At 38.6% G+C, this 16,153-nt stretch overlaps 1 protein-coding gene across 1 annotated transcript in view; it reads left to right on the forward strand.

The window, feature by feature from the left end:
- The window catches only part of slco3a1a (solute carrier organic anion transporter family member 3A1a), a 36,701-nt gene extending 24,727 nt beyond the window's left edge, over window positions 1–11,974 (forward strand). Inside the window, exons 4-11 of the mRNA XM_056387382.1 lie at window positions 4,336–4,434; window positions 4,522–4,794; window positions 5,693–5,857; window positions 5,951–6,149; window positions 7,755–7,923; window positions 8,401–8,573; window positions 8,703–8,767; window positions 10,083–11,974. Of these exons, the coding sequence (XP_056243357.1) occupies window positions 4,336–4,434; window positions 4,522–4,794; window positions 5,693–5,857; window positions 5,951–6,149; window positions 7,755–7,923; window positions 8,401–8,573; window positions 8,703–8,767; window positions 10,083–10,435 (1,496 nt within the window). The 3' untranslated portion in view covers window positions 10,436–11,974. The remainder of the gene's footprint in view (window positions 1–4,335; window positions 4,435–4,521; window positions 4,795–5,692; window positions 5,858–5,950; window positions 6,150–7,754; window positions 7,924–8,400; window positions 8,574–8,702; window positions 8,768–10,082) is intronic.
- Window positions 11,975–16,153: the final 4,179 nt, after the last annotated feature.

Here is a 16,153-nt window from a genome sequence, read left to right on the forward strand (position 1 = left end):
GACCTTTTGTCTGTGTTGAACGGCTTTAAATCGGCCTCTCACTTGGTTTCACCTGGCCCCATTTTAATCTCAGGAGTGATGTTTATGATAAGTGCAGCCCAGGCTGTCTCTCTTATCTCTTCTGTTATTGCTTGGTCCTTCCGTGGTATTTTGACTCAGCCGTTACAAGTCTACAAGATGCAGGTGTCTGTATGTCATGTACTTACGTGGAAATGCTGCGTCCAAGTGTGAAGATAGATAGCATGACATCAATTAACTTTCATTTTCGCTAAACCACAGGTATTGCACAGGATACGACGTAAGCTCTTTGTTCTTTGAAGGGAATACGTGGCCATTTGTATCTTCAACATTTATTTTTAAGTCACCTTTTCAAATGTAGCGTGTAGGTTATGGGATGCATGTGGGTTAATTAATATTCAGAAACGGACAAGCTTCATGGACAGTAGCTCTCCCAGCCTTTTCTCTTGGTCTCTAAACAAATTAGAGGGAGACAAAAACACTAGAGCCGAGCTTTGTAATTGAATTACATCTGACATGCTCCCCAGAGAGTATAATTCACAGGATACTAAAAGGCTCAGGCAAACTGCAACATGAACAAATTAGTTTGTTTTGTACTTATCTCGTAACAGTACTGCTGGAAGGGAAAAGGGATTTAGAGGCAGTTTGGAAAAGTGGTGTATTACAAAGATCACCCGTGGCTCTGGTCGTGTATTGTCCTTCATGGAGATTTAATGTGCTTAACTTAGGTTTTCCTTTTTTTCTGTTTAATCCTGCTGTGAAATAACATGAAATATGTCCCATTACAGCTTGTACAGGCACTGTTGACTCTTTATTTTTGCAAAGGTCTCCAGTCACAGTCAGAGTTGGTTATTTGAAATGAGATAAGGAGGAAGCTCTGAGGTGGATGTGAAAGAGACATTTGTATAGTAAAGTAGCCAAGCTTGTCAATATATGCCCAAGGGAATCGTTTGCATGAAGCAGACCAAATCAGCTCACATTCATGGTCACATGTCATTTAACTCCCCTGCTCTGTTTCCGTACATAGTAGTCTGCCTGTACGTAGAAGAATATATCTAAGACATAAAAGCATTAGGGCTGGGCAATATGACTTCAAATCAGTATCACGATTATTTCAAAGTTTTACCTCGATTACGATGAATGAACAATTACTTTGGTGCCAATTTGTCTCTCTTTTTTTGTTTTTGAAGCTCTGCACTCTTCATATTCACCAGTGGGAGTGTGTTCCAAGTAATTAAACCGATTGATGGTGTTACCTTTGTTTCGTGTTTGCATTCGACTTCTTTTTATTCGGTGTCACTGAAGCCAAAATGTGCCCAAATAAGGGTGAGTGATCACAGCACAGGTGACGTAGTATTTTTTTAAGGGGGCAGTTCATGAACGCAGCATTTGGGGAGGCAGTAACCAAATTAACTGTTATGAGCAAGATTAAGTCAGTGAGAGTTTCTAAACTTTTTCGGTTAATTGCGTAGCACGCAAGACGGCGGTAGATGGCATAAAAGCATAAATACAGGAAACAGAGAAAAAATAGCCTCTGTCCAAAGGTGACAAAATCTACCTACCAGCTCCTCTAAAGCACACTGATTAATGTTATATCTCATTTCTTAAATCACTTTACAAAGTTAATGTGCCATAAAAGATTCAATCACATAATGCAGAAAGTTAGTGATCTAGTGGTCTATTCTGTCCATGTAGCAACTTAAAATAAATAGTTTTTTCTACCTTTAGCATCTCACATTAAGTAAATTAGGAGGGAAGGGAAAAAATGAGGGAAAGGAGGGGTGGACTTGATACTTTGCTTATGTTTTGACTACAAGATCCAGTTCATGTTCATGCCAGCTTAATTCCATTGTAAAAGACTCATCTTGCTGCATGCTTTTCCTCTGCTGGCTCTGAGCTCAAGACAAAAAGGAGAAAAGCTATCAAAAGTATTTTTAATTAATCTTCCATGAGGACATTATCACCAAATTCAAAATCGCATGCCCCCTCTTTCTTGTTCACGAGCAGCAGATTGATAAGGAGTCATGGTCTTTCTTAGATTAGTGATCTTTTCCACATGCGAGACTTGTGCTTTAGTACAGTGTTATCATCAAGGACACAGCATTTCTTAAAGCAACTGGGGATAGGCACGGATCTCAGTGGAAACATTTATCCCCTCAGTGGTCGCAGCCTTGTGGGCTATAGCTGAGCCGTCATCTCCTGGAAGGTGATTTTACTAACTGAATTTCCTCTTTGAGGTTTCCTGTGGTTAAAGCAGTTGTGATGTTGTTGCTATGAGAAGACAACACTCAGTTTCTAAGGAAACACTCAAAACAGAGAGTGCACAGGCCTCATTTGCAACGCCACAGGCATATTTGCTTGTCACATAGTGACTGCAGCCTTCCTTCATGAGAGCACTGTTAAATTGCACATTTTCACTGGTGCAAACCCATCCTGATGTGCCGTAACAACGTCTGTCTGTATTGTGTGTGTGTGTGTGTTTATGGGTGTGAATTCCTCTGTCTCTATGTGTTGGATGTGGTTAAAAGCTGTTCTTTCTACTGTTTTTAAATTTTGATTTGTCAGTTTTGCATGCAGATTGTCAGCAGAGAAAATTAGCATTTGCCTGCTACCTGCCTCCTTTACATATTACAAAACCCGTGAAGCTAGCAGAAGGAAATCCGTCATGTTCTGACGCCTCATGGACACATGTGTGTCTTCATTCATTTCCGCACTGGCCTGACAGTCAACCGCAAATGTTTCAGTTGTGTGAAAAAAAATCGTTATGTTCCCATGCCACGATGAAAGCCTCTGTTCTTTTGTTCCACTCCTCGCCCGTCCTAAATGAGCCTGTTTATACCACTTTATAGGTCCTGGGCCGCACCTAACGAATCTGTGAGCCATTTCCTTTATGTGAAGAATAAACTATGATGTGAATGGGGCTACAATTATGTGAATCTGTTGACTCCCTTCCTATGTGGGTGGTCAAGGCAGGAAGCAGACCATGCATTCACTGTGAGCACTTGCAGAGACATACAGAGCTTAGTCACAGTTTCCACGCTTGTTCATTAAGTGGCTGCTCCTGGCATTCGAACAACATCTTACAGGGAGACGTCGTGCTGATAGCAACGATGCTCAGACCAACCTGCAGCCAGTAAAAGGGGATGTTACTAATGATCCAAAGCAGGAGGAGGAAGCAGCGATAGCAGAGATAATTTCATTTTATTTTGATGGTAATTTGAAGCTAGCATTGCCATTCGTGAGTGGTCAAAAAGATCTGGTTTGTCACTGTGTGCCAAGATACAGTCCAACACTCCACACTGCAGTCTAATAATATCACGGATCACAGGACATACAGACAAGGAGAAATTTGTCTCCCAAATTGAGCTTTGAGTCTTCATTATCTGCCTGCAGTCTGAGTCGCAGTGCCAGAGTCTCACCCCGCTGACAGCACTCTGAGGATTTTTGGATCAAGCTCCACATTTTTATCTCCAGCTGCCCACCAGAGCAGATTGGGACAAAACAACTGGTTTCTGTTGTCAGGTGTCTTCTTCACACTGTGTGTTCATATCTGTTTGTTCAGTATGTTACCCAGCGAGGGTGAGAAGGCATAGCCATGTGATCATAACAAGCACAGTCACTGTTATTGCTGCCGCCACTGCTGCACTTGCCTTGTGGTTTTAACTGGCTGATTTGATCTTTCACGACAGCCAAAATGTTTCCCTGTTTGCTGTCATGCTTCAGCCCGTACCTTCTGGAAAAGCCACATAAAAGCAAATAAGACTTGCAAGTTAGACACTTACATTGAATCTAAAATGTCACCAGGCATTCCTTGATGTTGATGCATTTATAAAATTGACTCTTTGCCCTGCATTCATTATAAAATGATTAAAATGTTTTTAAGGCATTCGTACATTTTAGAAATTGAATAAAACGGGCTCGACCACAGAAGGAAATTTGTTATAAACAAATTAAACATAACACAATACAAATAATAAACACAACAAACATCACAAATCATCAGCAATATGTGTGCAAAAATTGATACTACTTGAAGTCTCCTGGCAGGCGTACATTTTAATGCTGTCTGTCCATTATATTGATTGCACATGATACACATTTTTTTTTACCAGTGGTGTTTTATAGCATCTTCCAGAAAGCATTAACAGTATTATGCAGAGCATCCAATCCAATTTTGGTTTGTGACCTACACAGTACAACATTCATGGATGTTCTAACAAAACTGTCCTACTTGTTTTTGTCTATAATTATTTCTGAAAGGTGAATGAAGTCTGACCAAACCAAACATTAAAGTTGGTGTTTGTTTGTTCTGTGCAGGAATCCTCTTCTCTACGCTGGTGTTTGGGCCTGCCTGTGGCTTCATCCTTGGCTCCCTCTGCACTAAATTCTATGTGGATGCTATCTTCATTGACACTAGTGAGTTTCATATTTTTCCAGTGTTGCGTTATATGTTGTGTTTCTCTATGCGTGTGGTTTATCGACTACTCCTGTGCCTCTCCACAGGTAAGCTGGGCATCACTCCAGATGACCCGCGGTGGATCGGGGCCTGGTGGGCAGGCTTCCTCCTGTGTGGTGCCTTACTCTTTTGCTCAGCTCTTTTGATGTTTGGCTTCCCACAGTCACTGCCGACCAAGGAGAGAGAGGAGGGGGCAGACAGTGAGCAAGTTATGCTTCCTCCCTCTCTGAATGCAGACTATGAGACTCCAAAGCCCAGCAATGGGGTTGTACACAACCACGAGGCTGCCAACAGCCCCACCTGCTGTCAGCAACTCAGGGGTGAGCGTGCAAGATCCAGTGTAGTACTGCAGTGTTTGTACGCAAGGAGCATTCACATTCAAATATAAAATACGTGCCACATATTGATTCATGTAAGAGGAAGTAAGGAACTTTAATTAAGTAAACATTGTGCTACCAAACAGTAAAATTACTCCAGCACATGTAACAATTCTACATTAAGCTTGTAACATTAAAGTACAAACATACTGTCAGCAAACTTTCTAACACATTTTCCACAGTTTTCCCTCTCAGAATTATATCATATATTATAATATATTATATTTTTACTTTAGTAAGTAAGCAGCATTTAATTATGTAACTTTTTTATCATGTTGGATTTCATTTATAAAATCATATTTTACTGACTTGTCACAGGTTTTATGTGTAAAATCATTTTCTGCAAAGTCACTAGTAATGCCAGCTGTGAAATATATGTAGTGGAGTAAAAAAGTACAATATTTCCTTCTGATATCTGTTAGAGTAAAAGTATAAAGTTGTATGAAAGTAACCAGTACTCTGGTAAAGTAGTACTTGTACTTGAATAAATGTACTTAGTTTGCAGTTTGTTCCACCACGGCAGCTGCTCACATGTTTTAAAAGTAGAAGCACTCAACATAATGAAAATGCTGTTACATAAGCTACTTCATCAAGCTAAACTAGTTTTCAGTCACTGGAATTAGCTCAGATGTGTCTGTTTCACACAAATATATTAAAAAAAAAAGAAAAACAGCTTTGAAAGCTCTGCACTTTATTCCATTGAGATTTCATTGATTTATTATTTATGTTATTTGATTGCCAACCAAATTTAATTATATATGAGCAGAACAGGTGAACAGGTGAGGGCAACAAGAGAAGCCTGTCTGTCCCGTTCATCCCTTCCTTATTTCTTTATGACTAGTGATCCCCAAGGTGACCAAGCACCTCCTGTCGAACCCAGTGTTCACCTGCATCATCCTGGCAGCCTGTATGGAGATCGCTGTAGTGGCCGGCTTTGCAGCCTTTCTGGGGAAATACCTTGAGCAGCAGTTCAACCTCACAACCACATCAGCAAACCAGCTGTTAGGTCTGTATTCAGAGCACGCACACACAAGCCCACACATGCACCGTCATGCACTTGAGTATACCAGTATAATAAATCTTTTTTTTCTTTTTGAAGGTATGACAGCTATTCCGTGTGCATGTCTGGGGATCTTCATGGGCGGGCTGCTGGTGAAGAAGCTGAACCTGTCGGCGCTGGGAGCTATCCGCATGGCCATGTTGGTCAACCTGATATCCACTGCCTGCTACGTCTCCTTCCTCTTCCTGGGTTGTGACACGGGTCCAGTCGCAGGAGTGACGGTCACATATGGCAATGAGTAAGAGAGAACCTGAATATTTGACAGCCATGTTTATTTAACGCTGAATACAGGATAGGGCAGGGTAGGCGTTTTGAAAACAGAAAACTTAACAGAAAAGCAGAGCAGGACGCTTATTTTTCAAATAAAACAAAGGGGAAAAATCACTGTAGACCTAGTATGTAACCAGTATGCAAGGGGGATGACGAGGGGTCACAAGTACACAGTTCTTCATTTTAAGAGGCTTACAAGCCAAAAATGTAGCTCTTGCTCTTATTATCAGTCTGAACTACATGGTTAAAGTGAGTATGTGAGATGTTAATCATAAAGTTCTCTGGTTTCAAATAGTAACTGAGAGTCCATTTTCATGACAAGGCGGGTGTTGGAACAACTAACCAATCACATGCAGCTTCAGCAGATGAGGAAGTTGTATTGAGTATTGTATTGTATGTAGAGTTTTTATGCGTTATGTGTTGCCCAGGAGGAAGTTAGTTCAGTTCAGTGTCAAAAACCAACATGATTCAGCAAAGAAAGATACACCTTAGATGATAATGAACAAACTATAAAAAACAACTGAACATTTCAGTGTGTTTTAATGCCCTAGATTGTGAAATAAATGCATAGTTAACATTAGTGTCTTATGACCCAGTTATCCTAATAAATAAATATGAGCAGCTAACAACAGTATAACAGAGAAAGGTAACACTGCTGCCAAGATTAGAGGACTTCATTGAGAATCTAATTGTGTAAATAAAAATTCTTATTACTGACAGTCTTTCGGCCACAGTGGGCTTACTTTTTATTCAGACAACTTTGTGTCATGTCATGGAGACTAATATTTTCTATGCAGAAAGTGGCCTCATGTTCCTGAGCGCTGCACAGACTGAATGTGAACGGACTTCACTGAACCAGTCACCAGTTTAAATGCAAAATGAATATGTAACTGGACATTTAAATGGCTTAAATAACTGGTCAACTGTAGCTATTTGCTCTTGTTGTATATACAGAGGCATTTATTTATTATTATTTATTTATTATTATTATTTCATAAATGAAGATGGATCACCCACACTGTATCACTTTTAGTTAACTCACTGTAGCCAATTTTTTTCACAAGCTGAGAATCACTTGAAAGTTTCTAATATTAGAAGCAGCTTCATTTGTGCAGAATATTTCGAACACAGAAGCAATTCAAAGGGATTTACATAAGCAGAAGAAAAATATATATTTTTTAAAATTTAAAAACAAATTTTAAAAAGTACACAAAATGAAATAAAATACAAATAGACTAAAAATAATGATATGATACCCAGGCTTATTGTTGCCTTTATTTCTTGTTACTTCAACATGAAAGCAGGATTTTTGTCCATATGATGATCATGTAGAAATAGTGACTTTAGGCTTTTACTACTTTTCCATTTGTTAGCCTGAACCCAGCCTGCTCCAGAGCAGGTGCAGCTGTGCAGTGCAGTTTCCATGGAGATGTTAAAAATGAACCGGAGACCCATGTTGTCACTGATAAAGAGCAGAGCGTGTTTCCTCAATTTTGTTTGTTCCTCGGACAGATGTAGTTGGTACTTTCGGTGGGAAAGGGGTGCTCAGGTTTTTCTGTGTGTCTCTGTTCAGGACGCTTCGAGTGGGTGAGAAACCAGAGGCTCAATGCATCAGTCACTGCAACTGCTTCACCTCCTCCATCAGCCCTGTGTGCGGCTCCAACGGTGTCACCTACCTGTCCGCCTGCTTCGCCGGCTGCACCCGAACAGGAAGTGCTCGGACCACATCGAATATCTCTCAGGTCTTAACACTACAATTACTTTGTGATCAATGAGAGTAATCTGAAAATGGAATCACAATCTCTGCAGGCTATAGTTATCTTCCACCTTGCAGTGCCGGAAAACTATCGTTTTAATTACAAATGATGCAAACATTTCCATTTCCAAACATTTCTATATGTTCTGTTTTTTTTTTTTTTTTTTTAATATTCAAAGTAAAACAAGTCCCAGTATTTCATAGTTCTGTCATCATCTAGCACTTGTTGGGCAATAAAGTGGTTCTGTTGCTTTACTGAGATCAGATGCTCTCTGCTCAGCAGCACAAAATCTCACTGTAACTGCTTTTACTATTACTCTCTCACTGCAGCAGTTTTAGCAGTCGTGTTACTTTTTTAAAGTGCAGATCATTTGGTTCCACCATGTTAATACCAGGCTTTCTCCTAAATATGAAAACAGTGCACACCAGATGTAACATGCGTTCCCCGTAATTTCATTTACAGAACCTGACGGGATGTACTTGTGTATCCGCTGACACTGAATCCGCCACAGCAGTTCCAGGGAAATGTCCAACGCCGGGCTGCCAGGAGGCTTTTCTCATCTTCCTGTGTGTGATCTGTGCCTGCAGCCTGGTCGGAGCCATGGCCCAGACTCCATCTGTCATCATCCTAATCAGGTATGTTTTGTGGATGGAAACGTATGAGAGTGCAGTGTTAGTGAAGAAATACATGAATAGCTTTGATCATTCACAGAATCCAGTTTGAAAATAAAACACTGTGATTTATTCTGTCTGCTTGTCTTGAAGGACCGTGAGCCCTGAACTGAAATCATACGCACTTGGAGTGTTGTTTCTTTTGCTACGACTTCTCGGTAAGAACTGTTTAACAGCTTTTATCAGGCGACACATTATTAATTTTAAACACTCTGGGTCTGTCTCGGTACAAGTGTGACACACTGACTGGGAAACACTCAGATAATCTCATCTCTCACACAAACACAGGGCTCCATTGACCTCAGAGACTTTATTGGCTTCATTTATTTCCACACAGAGAACAAATAAACTGAATTAACCATACAGCATAAGTTGATGACAGTGGAAAAACAAATGGAGGTGGGTGGAGTATTTGAACTAAGAATGTCTAGATCGTGTTATCAAGAAGCACGTGGGCATTCTGTACATAAAGAGACATAGCCTGATATTATTTTAAGGATTTCTGTGTTTGGGATGTCATGAAGAACAATACATTTCTGATATTAAGTAATAAGCACTTGTGGAGGTTCTGCCATAATTGTGTTTTGTTTGGATTTGGACTATTAGAACAGGCCCTGTAACTCTTCTGCTATTGCTCCTTGTCAAAGTATTTCTCTGTATCACTCTAATGTCTGTATGGTAAAGAAGAAGCTACTACCAGCGGCCAGTTATAGGTATAATATGTTCAAAAGTGCTGGTAAGCTAATTTTTGTTACCTTCACATAGAGCCAGGCTAGCTGTTTCCTTCTGTTTCCAGTCTTTATGCTAAGCTAAGCTAACAGGCTGCTGGGTGTAGCTTCTTATTTACCGTACAGACGGGACATGAGGGTGGTTTAAAGTTTATCATCTAACTTGTGACAAGAAATCAAATTAACATATTTCTCTAAACTATTCCTTTAAGAATATTTTGAACATTAACACATCTATGTGTAATAGTAGAGCAGTTATTTAAACTTTATTTAATCAGGTAGTGTCATCGAGATGAAGATCTCTTGTGTAAGAGAGATGTGAGTCCAGCAGAGAGAAAGAAAAACCAGCAGAGCCAGACATAATAAAAGCACATGCAACATTACTGACAGTCACAGGCATCATTAAGTGGATCCAGAATTGAAAGTTTGAAATCAGCCAGTGGGATGAGACATTCAACTCTTAAAATCCTCTGTAAGTGATTCCATTTCTAAAGTTGGAAAGTAGTCTTCCCAAGATCAGTGCTCACTAGAGTGGAACTTGAGATCCACCCTGGTGAGCAGGCTTTAAATTTGACAACTGAAGTGGTATACTGAGGCTGTTCGCACAAGTATAATGTGTTTGGGTTCAGTAATGAAATAATCAAAAGAAAAAAATGGCCAACTAATGATTCAGCATTAACCCAGATTGCATATAAAGTCATTTTTATGGAAACAGAATGAGTTTTGTTGTCTCGCTGTTTTACAGGATTCATCCCCCCTCCTCTGATCTTTGGTGCTGGGATCGACTCCACTTGCCTTTTCTGGAGTTCAGACTGCGGCAATAAGGGCGCTTGCCTGCTGTACGACAACATAGCTTACAGACATCTGTACGTGAGCCTTGCCATCATCCTGAAGGGCATCGCCTTCCTCCTCTACACCACCACATGGTATTGCTTACGCAGGAACTACAAGAAGTACATCAAAGGTCACGAGGGCTACATGACGCCGACTGAGTTTTACCCCTCTCTCACAGAAGGCCCCAAACTAGTTGACAGGACAAAGTTTATATATAACCTAGAGGACCATGAGTTTTGTGAAAATATGGAGTCAGTTTTATAGTTCGTAAAGCAAGAAAAGGACTAAAGGACAATGTGGACATTCATATTCTCTCAAAGGAATAATATTTTATGATTTTATTCTTCTTTTCTTGAAAGGATGAAACAAAATGTTTTTGATAAAGGCGATCTATTTAACAGCCCGTTCAGGTCATAGGAGACGTTGCGCTCCACTTCGCTCCACGTTAAACTTTCGAAAGGGTCCATTTTAGTTGTTTACGTTATCAGCGAGGTGTTGTCCAGTGTTTGCCGGTGAATTCCTGTGTTGACTTGGTGGTAGAAGACCTCTACAGTACTGTCTGGCTCAGTCCTAGTTGATTATTAGTGAGTGGACATGATGCTACTACAACTATAGTTGCCATATTGTTTTAGGTCTGTCATGATCCCAGTGATCTGTGTGACAAATGACAGTTTCCTTTCACTCAGTGCACTGTGTGTTCTGTCCGTCACTCTCAAAAATGAGATTCTTATGATTTAAAAAGAAAAAAGAAAAAAAAAAAAGTTTGGGTGGTTCTTCAGTTATTCATATTTAAAAGTTGCCAAGTGTTTACAAACTAATAGTTCATCACTTAATGCATTTTATTTTGATGCAGAAAGGTTTCTTATTAAAAGAGAACAGAAACACTCTGACTGGGTTATTATAGTGGCCTATTAGATGTTTTAACTGTCAGAAAATCAAGTTTAATAACTTTAAAAAAAGATAGTGTTCTCATGTCATCATGCACTGTTCAGTTTCTTGTTCTCTTGCTGGATGAAAGACACTGTTTTTGATACTGCTTGGACTAGACTGTGAAGTCTTGTCTTATAGGTGCAAATGTGCAATTCATATCTGATACGTCCATGTTTATAACTAGTCTTGTGTCAGACTGCGGGTTGGTTTTTCATTATAACAGTTTGTTTCATTTCCATGTTTGTTTTTTACATCTGCAGAGTTTATTCAGCCTAATATGTCTTAATAAGGGATTATTCAATTAAGAATGTTAATTTAATTTCTTTTGACTTTTGCACTTAGTGGAAGAGCAAAGACGAAAATCAAGATTAATATTTTTCAAGTAAAAAAGATTAGGAGTAATATATTTATTTCGTTAGGCCCAGAATGTTTTATTAAAGTGTGTTTGAGAGGAAAGTTTAAATTACATATAATCTAATTGTCTGAGAAGTGTGTGTCTGAGGTCACAAAAGATTTGGGACAATTCATGGCAATGAAAATACTATGTTACATCATTGGGAAGAAAAAAAAAAAAAACACACAAACTGTGTCTTCAAGCTAGGTCTGTAATATTTGGGATGAGGTTTTTCAGAAATGCTACAGGAGGATGTGTTCAAGGTCAAACAACAACTGAACAACTGAATTTATTCCTGGACGTGGTTTTGAAGAACTCTTTGACGTGACTCTGCACATACAACCTGCTTCTCTACTGATCTCTCTGCAGTTACAGTTTTGACATAGTCCCTTTTCTTACACTTTTTGTATGGCAACATATCATTTATTTTACTCTGGAAATAAATTATTTTTCAGAAAATAAATTGAAATATGAATGTTTTTTGCCTTTCTTTTACAGACTTTTTCATTTTAAAGAGCTGCTGTGTCCGGAGTTATTGCATTATATTTGGTTTTGTTTTATTCTCTCATGCAACCTGCGCAAAACACATTTGTCAATATATTTACCAGTCAAAAAAAATGATGAAAACGAAAGACAGAAACTCAGTCCAATGATTTACAACTTATAACACAAACGATGTGATCCATGAAACTAAAGCGTCACACAGGATTAAAAACACTAATCGTTAATATAAGCTGTTTTCATAGTGGTCCTGGAAACCCCAAACCATGATAACAGTAACAGGTCTGCTTGTTTCTGTTAAAATGCTGACGTACATGAAAGCTGTGACACGCAGATGTAATTATGGTAGATATGACTAATTATATGAATAGATAGATAGATAAAATACTTTTTACCATCTCTCACCTCCTTCCATTTTGTGTAATAAAAGTTTTTTGCAGCTGTTTTTAAAAGCTGTAACAAATTCAATCTCATGTTATCTGGTAAACTTTTCCAATTTATGGGAATGATTTAGATCCAAAAGAACCAAAAGACAACACAACTGCATGTACTGTATGTATCATATAAAAAAAGATACATCTTCAAATACTATATTCCTACCAGTGATATGAAAATTGAATCTGAGCTCCTCACAACTTTGATATACTGAATATATTCTTTTACATCAGATTCTCTCTTCAACCTTTGAACATTCTCTCAAGTATTGAAGCACCATAAAGTGAAGAGCACAGAGTTTTCAACTGTCAGTCTCTATTCAAGGTTCATCATATATTCTCAATATTGTACCAAGTGCTCATTCAGTGAGATGTGAGGTATTGAACTGAGAAATTAATGGACTGGTGGAGAAGATTTCTCATATTTTGATTCGCCCAGCAGCTCTAGAGCTTCAGGTTTAGCTTTTAGGTTTTAACAGTCACTTACTAGCTGTTCAAGCTGTTCAATGTGATGCTAGATATCAAACAATTCACTGAACGCGTTCTCAACTAAATCAATACACAACAAATAATGCGTGACATGGATCAAGTTTTTTTGAAAGTTTTATCATATTGCTACTTTGTTTTATTGTCTTATTAAAACTGTAGAACTTTCATCAGCATGAAAAGTGGATCAGGCTGATATTTGATATTGATATACTACATGTTATATATTCGCTAACAGCAAACACTGCTGAGGAGGACAAACTGTAAATTTATCCTAAATTCAAATGGCCGTATACTGAAAATATACAAGGCAGCCAAGTTGCAACCAGATACATTCTCATTTTCAAGAGTAATGTCCCTTCCTGAGTTACTACAAAAACCATAAATAGCAGCCTTCTAAAACATTAGGGGGATTAAAAAAGCATTCTCAATTTATTTTCAACCTCTACCTTGGCCGACGGTCAGCGGAGGCTGAAATATCCCGACTTTTAGTCACTAGTATGGGTCAAGCTCAAGTAATGTTGGATCCTACATTTTCTGTAATGCAACTACATCTTTTCAAACTCATGAAAGCTCCTTCCAAAACAACAGAGGTCCTCATGCAGCTAGTTTATATACAAAGTAATGCTCCTCATGAGGAGAAATCTGAACATGTTCCTTTTTAAGTGCAAGTTTTCACAAACATTTTCACCATAGGAGCAATGATTTAAATTCAAGCGAACAGCAAGAAATAACAGATGACATTTCTTTGCAGCCAGCAATCACATCCCTGAAATGTTTCAAAAGGTCGATCTCCAGGTCTCAACAAAAGACACTGTCACACCTGCACACAGCCAATTAATGGCTGACATGAGTCAAAGGGCAGTTTGGTTTGGTTGGTTTACTGCGCGTTGGCATGTTGTTTTTACACAGTGCACAATTTATGTGCTGTGAATTTGAAGAGTGAGCAGAGAAGCTTGTGCTTGAAATCTTCAAATGAATCAAAGAAATGACCAAAGTTGAAGCCCACCCCCTGCAGTTCAACAGAAACCCAGCCAAAAATAACCTTTTCTTTTTCTGGTAAGTGCAGAACACCCACAAAGCTCACACATTTCATTTCCTTGTCAACTTCAAACATCAGCAGATACCACAAAATACATTCTGCTGCACTGGAGTGAATTTCACATTTTCATGAAATCATATCACTGGGCTAAAATAAATAATTGATGCCATGTAAACGATAAATAATAAATTATAACTTTATTCAAAATTTTAACATTTGGCTCATGTAGCAGCTGCAGAAACAACTTCTTATAAAAACAACATGTCATCATTACTATCACTTATAAGCGTTTGTAAAAGTAAATGTAACATGCTTTGAAAAATGAGAAAGTGTATAGTGTGTTTCTTCCAGTGTCTTTATCTGTGCATGTGTGTGTGTGTGTGTGTGTGTGTGTGGTGTGTGTGTGTGTGTGTGTGTGTGTGTGTGTGTGTGTGTGTTAGGTGGTTGTAAAGTCTAATAATAGCACAATGACATCTTCAACAAGGCAAAAAAAATCTTGTGCTTGACAACAGTATCAGCAGCAGCTGCTTCAGTTAACCATACTCTCATACACAACTCACTCCTGATGTTCGTCACATCAAAGAAACACAAAAGACAACTGCAAGTCACCGGGAGTGTGTTCTTGAGGAAAGTCAAAACACACACACACACACACACACACACACACACACACACACACACAGACAAAAGCCACCAACCTTGAAATAGAAGCTGCTGCAGGCAAGAATTTTCTCTTTTAATCAAGACGCATCAATTAGCCTAATGGGTGCCTCGGTAAGACGAACTGTTACGCAACAACTCTCACAGAAGAAATAAAGCAATAAATCCTCAGTGCAGGACTTTGACTTACGTTCAGGGACAGACTGTATATGTTTCAGTGAATATGAATCTGATGGAGTGACTGAGTTCAGACTGCTGACATTTAGATTTTCATGCCTGGATGCAGATTTTTCAACAATAACATCCCAAAAAAGTGTCAAATCACAGTTCTGTATATAAAATGCAGAGCGTACAGTTTTAATCATGAATCGGCATTAGCTGGAATTAGATTTTATTACCGGGGTAAATATGATTATGATTATTCTCAGCATTATGTGCACTCTCAAGGCTCCAGCTGCACTTTTCACTTTATGTAAATTAGCCCTTTAGTCGTGTCTATTAAATACAATTGTGTGGATAATGTATGCATGAAATTAAAAAAAAACAACAGACAAAGACAGACAGAGACACTTTAGAATTGCTTTGACCAATTAATACTTCATTTGCAATTAAACACCACACTAAGCATGTGTTATGCGTGCAGGAGACTATCAGGTATGTTTCAGTCATTGTCAGCAAATAGATAATAATACAGTGTCCATCAAGCTAGAAGGACTAAGGGAAAGACCTGAGAGATGGTGAGGATGCTAATGATGAACAAATGTACTGAGTACTGAAACAACAACCACCAAAATGTGGCTAAAATATTCCCACAGACTGTAATTATCTTAACTGATAGCTTCCAGTGTAATGTAGCTGCTGTAATCAAAATGTCCAATGGACAAATATTTGTAATTTATACATGATTAAAATGTTAACATGAAATGTTAACTCAGCACTTAATCACTAGTTAATTAAGTGGCAAATAGTGAACTGTGATGTAAATCATTACTGTGTGAGTGAAATGGGTCCTTGGCGTCACTAATATCTTATCTGCTAAAGGTGTAGCCTAGCAAACATTTTACTGGCAAAAAGCAAGAAAGACCAAACATGCCCAGCTAGCTTTTTCAGGATAAACATAAGCTTTAAAATATATACTCAAAGAAAAGTCTAGACACAGTAGAGGCAGTGGTAGCAACAGTAATACAAAGATATATGACCCGATGCATTTCTTTTTCCAAGAACAGCAGTACTCCCATGAAAAAAGTTCCCTCAGCAATGCAAATGGTTACTCTGCATAACCATTCAGACCGTTTACTTAAGTACAAGTACAAATAACAACAATGTAAAATTTGATACTGTTGCAAGTAATGTCCAGCTTTCAAAATCCTGCATAAATAAAATTACAAATATCATGAACAAAGTAGAATTACCGCCTTGCAGTTGTATGCCTCCGCCACTCTGAGAAAAATGTCATAATTGCTGTGTGAAAAAGTGTTTTGTGGGTCTCACTGACCTTGACCTTTGATCTTTCGCCACCAAAATCTAATCAGTCC

Source organism: Seriola aureovittata, chromosome 10, assembly GCF_021018895.1.
Source record: "Seriola aureovittata isolate HTS-2021-v1 ecotype China chromosome 10, ASM2101889v1, whole genome shotgun sequence".
NCBI classification, from domain to species: domain Eukaryota; kingdom Metazoa; phylum Chordata; class Actinopteri; order Carangiformes; family Carangidae; genus Seriola; species Seriola aureovittata.